Source organism: Montipora capricornis, chromosome 6 (genome assembly GCF_036669925.1).
Source record: "Montipora capricornis isolate CH-2021 chromosome 6, ASM3666992v2, whole genome shotgun sequence".
NCBI lineage: Eukaryota > Metazoa > Cnidaria > Anthozoa > Scleractinia > Acroporidae > Montipora > Montipora capricornis.
Window position 1 is genome coordinate 23,205,527 of NC_090888.1, and position 7,500 is coordinate 23,213,026.

Below are 7,500 nucleotides of genomic sequence, written 5' to 3' on the forward strand. Positions count from 1 at the left end.
CTTTATTGTTGTAGGCAAGTTCTCAGCCATGACTCAAGTCCAACTTGGTGTCTCTCAGGGTCTGTTCTAGGCCCAGTCTCTTCTTGTTTTATATCAATGATCTGCCAGGCAACCTGTCCTCGACGATCCGTTTGTTTGCAGATTACACTCTGTTATACTTAGCTGTAGAGTCGCAAAGTGACAGAAATTCTTTGCAAAAAAACGTGAAAACTGGGAGAACAGATGGCTCATCGAGCTCAATACAGACATATACTCGGTTTTGCGTGTATCTCCCAAACGTGATCCATTGATCCGTGAATAGACCTTTCATGGCAAAATACTGTAATCGGTTGACTCTGCAAAGTATCTATGAGTAACAATAACATCACATTTGCGATGAAATCAACACATCTCAAACATCGTTACTAATGGTAACCAGACTCTATGCTTCCTGAGAAGAAACCTCAGGGTTAACCTCCGGAACTGAAGTCTATTGCCTACAACAGTTTGGTCCGGCCCACTTTGGAATATGCCTCAACTGTTTGGGATCCATATGCCAAACAAAACTGGGATAGCGTAGAAATGATGCAACGCAGAGCAGCACGTTACGTCCTAAAGTGCTATGAAAGGTCACCGAAATGCTAAAACAACTTGATTGGAAACCTTTAGAACTATGCAGAAGGAAAACTAGGCTAACAATGTTGTATAAAATGCACTATAATCTAGTAAAGATAGATCAAAAGAAATATGTCGAGACAGCTGGCCGCTCTAGCAGACACATGCACAAATTTTCCTATAAAGGCGCGTCGTCTGAAACTATCACTTATATGAATTTTCCGTAATACAATCAGGGACTGGAATAGCCTTTCCCTGAATGTCGCTTAAAAAGAACCCAGAAATTGTTTCCTAACCAAGCTGGACATGCTCTGATTATTGCTTTTTTAATTGTTATTATTATCATTTATTACCATTAACAAGGCCGCTGACTGCTTGCTAAGAATCATCTCATAGAGGGAGAGGAAGTATTTGGAAAAATAAATAAAATAATTTATCGATATGTACGAGGATTCAGTCTTCGACAGTGATACCAAAAGTGTGTCCACACGACCAATTCCCTTGGACAACTAGTTCCTTTCGGCTACTAGAGTTCTCCAAATCTCGGACACTCCAATACAGAGACCAGCTGACAAGCAGCACGTCAACCCACCACGCGCAACTGATGCGGGGATTTTACAATCACAAACATATGATCACCGCAATCGTTACACTTCCACACCACCCTCTACATCCCGCACTGACTTTCGCGTGGAATCTCGCCCAAAAAAAACGTAAAAGATATTCCCGCTCATACCTTGCGCTATACGTTATCAGACTCAGACACCCGATTTCAATCCCACAACGGTCACCGTCACTCTAAGTCAACTCGCCACCATTCACGTACATCTACGCATAATTCCCTGTCAAACCTTCGCACCAGTTCCAGGGCTGAACCTAGACAGTCTGGAAGGTTGAAAAGATGCTTTAACTACTGGTGTGTCGTATATGTTAAAAGAGAATGAGTGTAGATGTTACAGGTTGAAATTAAATTCAGATCCATTCAAATCACACTAGGTAAATTTAAATCAAATTATGTGAATTTAATTATCCTAGGTTATTTATCAACTGTTTGAAAGGGGATTTTCTCTATGGGGTGTGGTTGAAAAAAAAAAAGGGGCATGGTTTTTTTAGGGGGGTTGAAAACAAAACAAAACAAACCAAAAAAATCGCCTTTCCCTCCTCCCACTTTCCTCTCTACTCTCTTCTTTTACTTTCTTACTCTCTTTCTGTCTGTCAGAATCCCTCATAAACCTCCATCCCCTGATCAATTCATCATACATACCACTACTTTATGTACCCTTGACCCATTCAATTCCAATGAGTACATGAGAGAAAGAAATCGCTTTGAACTGCCATTACCGAGTCTTGAACCGGGCACCTCTGACATCCCTTAGTAATGAGTTTTTCGCCGTAACTATCCGCTAAACCACACAGGACTTGGACAAGCAGTCGTCACTAATTTTAATACAAAATACTTTCTCCTGGTGCAAGAGGGCGCAGACTCTTCTCGATCATTATAAATTATGCAAAAGTTTACTCGTGCGCAATGCGTGGCCCTGTACGGTTCGTAAAATAGCTAACACAAGTTGTGTTGATTCAGAGATATTGGGTGAAGTTAATTAGAGCTTCCAAAAAGACAAAAGCAAGCAAAATAACATTTTTATTGACGACTTTTACAACGATGCAGTGACGTGGTTAGAAACACGTAATGAAGACAGCAAGGACAGAACAAATCTTATCAATAGAAAAGGATGGAAACTAGAGGGTGGCAAAATATTATCCAAGAAAGGAAACGAAATTGTTTAAAAATGTCAACTACACTAAGTTCTTTGCCAAACCCATTCGAATATTGTGCACCAAGGAAGATGGACAATTATATCAAGCGAAACTACTAAGAAGTAACACAACTCTTTGTGTCACTCTGCTCGATACACGAAGAACAAAAGTCGATCACCAGCAGGCAAAAACAGCCTGTGCTAGCCCCTATTAAAGCAAGAGAATTCCTAGCACACTTGCAAATTAATGGACCTAATGGACCTTAGAAACTTACGATGTGCATGTTCATGTCATCGCAAACACAATTGGATTCTCCACATGATTGATCATTTTACAAAATATTCAGAAGAAGAAGAAGAAGAAGAAGAAGAAGAAGAACCTAAACTTGCTTGTTATTCACTTATCAAGTCAACAAAGGAGATAAGGACGCCTCAACTGGAAAAAGAAAGAAACGCACACAGAAAATACAACAACAAAATGACAACAAGCAAACCCAATACTATTTCATTCCAACTCAACAACGTTGTCAAAATAAAAATTAATCAGAAGTGGACTAAAGTCCATTACAACCAAACACACTTCTTGGTAAAGTAATTGAAAAACAACATGGATTTATGAAAGTTGTAACCAAATTTGAAATTATTAACACTTGGATTGCATGCGAACCAAACAGGCTACAAATTACTGAAGACATGAATGTGCTATTGGACACAACTAAAGCAAGTTTCGCTGCCGCATGCTAAAAGGCACTTGACCGGTGGTGACACGTGTACAAGAGGTGCAAAAACAAGGAAATGAATTCTCATTGTTCAACTACATGCAAGTAATGACTGTTTAATAAAGGTTACAAACTTTGTGGACTACCAGAGAAAAAAACTTTGAATTTGATTGTTCAAGTACTTATAACCACAAAGGGGTTTTATACTGAATAACATTTGTACAAGTACCTGTACATCATTCAATAATCTACCTTCTAAAAAGTCAATTGTCTTTTTCCTTCCAAAAACCAGAAAGATAAAAATAAAGCAAAGTCACATTAAGGTAATTCTTATTAAACAAGGTTTTGTTTTTCTGCTGCTCTAAAATAAAAAAAGAAGAATTAGTTATCATGCACAGTATGCCTAACCCCAACCAGCCTTAATGCTAACCATTTAAAACCAGTGCTTAGACTTAATAACAACCAAAGGCCTTTTTACAGACTAACTCATGAAAAACGTACGCTAACTACGTCTCCTTACTGATTTACTTACCAATATACATGTAGTTGCTAACAATTGATGGACTTTTTGTTGATGTTTCCTACTTTCAATTTCAACCTAGTTTAAAATTAAATTTACCTGGGTTGAAATCATTTCAAGCTGAATTTCCAATTTACCTGTAACATAGACAACCCGAAAGCGACTAAACAACGTCAACAACATTCCCAAGGCGACCTTGATCTTCAACGCACCCATCAATCATTTGAATATACGTATATACGTAATCTCTATAACTACAGTCAAATCACTGATAGCCTTTCCCTACTCGGCCTCCACACTAACGCTTTTAGAGAAACTAATAGCTCCCACTCCAAATGTATAAAATAAATATTATTTAAAAGTGCCCGTGTCTTACGATTCCCATCCTGGTGGAGAGCTACGCGCTTGACAAATACAACAAGAACGCACGCTCTTCTGGGAACCAACATGATTGTCGAGAGATAAGAGATTTCAATAATTTGTTGAATTTTTTATTTCTGCCTTTCTTTTTCTTTTTTCACCTCGTCCACTCTCTTCTCCATCTCAGCTGGCTACAATGATTCTGTTTGGTCAGCAAATGATACCCCTAACGTTATCGATTATACTCAAATGGAATAGTATTCTGTATCATTGAAAGTGCATCGATAATGAGTTGTTTTACGACGGGGACCGGGAAACCGTCTTTCACTTCCAAATCACTCTGATCGTTCATATGATACACAATGGAGGCAGAGAAGAGAGACTGTGAACATGCTGAATGACGTAAACGTAAACCTAAATAAATTCTTGCAGACGAAATGTATACGTTGTGCTGACTTTTGATATGCAAACTAACTGCTTTCTCAAAAAGACGCAAGCTGCGGCTCAACTGCTTATTACCGAAAAGAAAAGAACGCCGTTCCAAATTAAAAATAGCCGTTCTTAATTGATCACACGCCGAAGACTTCCAATGTTCTTAATTCAATGTATTAAGTTCGGCTCATGAAAAGTACGGCGTCCGAATCGGGTTTAACAGGTTAGCACCTGATTATTCTTGTGGACTCCTCTTGTCGTCCATAGTGACGTAACGGCAATTAACATTTCTCAAAGTGCCAGACTGAGTAACTATTTCCCTAGAAGCAAAGTCGTTTTCCAGTAGACGCGTGTTGGTGCCAAATTAGCTGCGCGATGGCTGACTGGACACAGCATCATGATGTTTCATAAACTTTAAGTCAATGTGTGGTAGGTTTCTCCCTCTGCCATCCTCTCAGTCGGAAGTCAAATCGTAATTGCTGCCGCAGTGAGTGAGCCTGAAGCAAACGAACGAGGCAGCTTTTTTAATCGGGAAAGGGACACATTTTTCTTTCAAACGCAAGGGATTGTGGTCAAAGGTGCAAAGAAATTGTGGTTATGCGCGAATTAAGATGCAGGGTAAGATACACAGGATTAGAATTCCTGCTCGCAGAGGTTTTTTTTTTTCCTGTTCGCTGCACTGACGCAAGGCAAAAAGAAAAAAAGACTCTTGCTAGCAGGAAATTACAGGGGAAGCTTGCATCCTGCTCTGTTTTTTAGTCTTCGGGTTCACTTTCGCTCTTTTGATGCTTCTTTTATCCGTTTATATAAATTTCATCGCAACTTCGTGAAATACAAATAGGAAAAGCTGTCAGGCTGAACTAAAGTGATGAATGGTCACGTTAAATATGAGTAGTATTCCGATTGAAAAAAAAGGCATTTGGCGTCTACAAAAGGACCTCATATCTCATTTATCTCCATGGTCTCCCATCAAATTACCAACCCTGCCCGACAGGGCTTAACTTCTGAGAACTTTCTGTGTTTCTATGAAATCATCACGTGAACTTTCTGTTATGTTTTGTGAAAGCATCACAAAGGACGCGCCCTGTATTAAGCGGTTAGTTTTTTTGACCGCTTTCATGCTGAATTTAAGTTGGTGATTCACAAGTCTTTCTCATTACTTAAGTCACCCAAAAAGTAGAACTAATAACCACAGCACTTTGCGCGTCAACTTGCTGTGAAAAAGAAGTTGAAGTGAACTCGGAAATGATCAACAGGTTTGATGCCAATTTTAATCTATTCCCTTTTATTTACTTCAATCTTTCTGGGTTTCTGTAAGGCCTGTTAAATCTCCTTTCAATTCCACTCATGAACCGTCGTGAAATAACCGCAAGTATAATTGAGCACCTTCCTTCCCCTCGGCAGCACTTTTATCATTTAGGAGTAAACTAGATTTAAATGAATGACTCGAAAACTTGCCTTTTGGCTCTCTTAGCGCAAAGAAGTTAAAGTTATCTGCCTTTTTTGTTGCCAATGTTCCATTTTCCAAACAGCTTTCTCTTTGAAAAGGCAAAAGAACAAAATCTTTTCCTCGAATACGCATCGAGCTGTGCAATCGCGGTTGCGTCTCATCTTTTCTTTTCGACTTTGCAAACAATAGGGAAAAACAACACTATATATAAAAACACACCACGATTATGAGTTCGCACATATATTTTGCAAGTTCATAATTGATAGGTCTATATACAGCTTTGTTTTACAAAATATATCAAAAAGATGCCATATCATTTACAAAGCACACACCAGACGAAGTCGCGACAAAAGGCTCTTTAAAGAGGAACTTCTGTACATTAATTGTATAATCTTGTTTTCTAAATAAACTATCAAATGTGCCAACTGATTACTGAGAATTAAACACCAAGTTCACGTGGTCCAACTGTCACTGGGTCCAGTTTATCGAGAAAATTACAATAGATTACGTGACAACCTCTGCACACCAAGATAGCAAACCTGCAGCAAAGCACCCGCGAGAACCAAGCCTCTGTCTTCTTGGCGAAAAAATTCTCTCCACATAAGTCGCAGAAAAGTGTCTTTTCTTCGAGAAAAGGAGTTGTATTTCCCCTCCAAAATGTCTCCTGTGGCAGCCAAATGTCTTCCAAGATATAAAGGGACATTTCCCGCGTTTCCCTGAGTGAATAGTATTCTTCTCTCTTCGATTTTATCCCCAATCCACGCTAAGTGTCTCGCAACAAGTATTTCAGTTGGAATTTGACAATTCTCTTGTATGTCGTTGCCAAACTGAGTTGAAAAATACTGTGTATTGGGGCTCATGTACCACATATTCTTTTCTCTAAATCTACCGGGAATAATGTCCCTTTCCATTTAGAGGACAGTCAAATAGCTTGTTACCAATTGTTTCACTTATCGTTACGGCTTTGCCGACAATGAAACAGAATAAGGCTTGTGGGAGAAACGGAGTATTTAAATGTATCTCCTATCGTGCTGACAATTTGTCCTCCAAATTTTTAGCCGTGTCTTTAACAGGAGCTCTTGCCAGATTGCAGTGAAGTTGTACGAAGTCCGAGCAGCCGACTCTTGAATGCGGCTTCAAACAACTCGCTGATTTCAATAAACAATTGAACGGCAATGTCACACGTAACATTTACACACGAATTCCCCGCGCACTGTTTTTTGTTAACGAGTCAGCGACAGAGAGTCTAGTCTGGGCTTGTCTAGGCATTTCAAACAGAAAGGGAATTGTGAGACCCTGCTTGTTTTCTCAACCTTGACTTTTCCTCAGCAAATAAAGCAGTGCTATTATGCACGAACACCCGAGAATACATAAAAAGAACGAGAAAATGAAAGAGTACAAGTCTACTTTAAACAGAACGACGGCTTGTTTAAGCCTAGAAGTGTTCGTTGAAAAACAAACTGCCAGTTAATTTTGGCAAAGCGGAACCGAAACCATTTAAAGACAGGCCTGTATTTTAAACCCCCCATCAGAGCATGTATCGAAGGAATAGAGAATGTATCGCCGCAATTGAGACATTCAAGGCGGTTTTGCTGATAGTAAAAGTCTCCCAAGTGGATAGAAAAACGTGGAAAACTATGGAGGGATTGCCGTGGCCATGAGGTCAAA

General features: G+C 39.3%; 1 protein-coding gene across 1 annotated transcript in view; it reads right to left on the reverse strand.

The window, feature by feature from the left end:
- Positions 1–6,743, reverse strand: part of LOC138053467 (uncharacterized) — a 35,543-nt gene extending 28,800 nt beyond the window's left edge. Inside the window, exon 1 of the mRNA XM_068900096.1 lies at positions 6,341–6,743. Within this exon, the coding sequence (XP_068756197.1) occupies positions 6,341–6,743 (403 nt within the window). The remainder of the gene's footprint in view (positions 1–6,340) is intronic.
- Between the last annotated feature and the right edge of the window lie 757 nt (positions 6,744–7,500).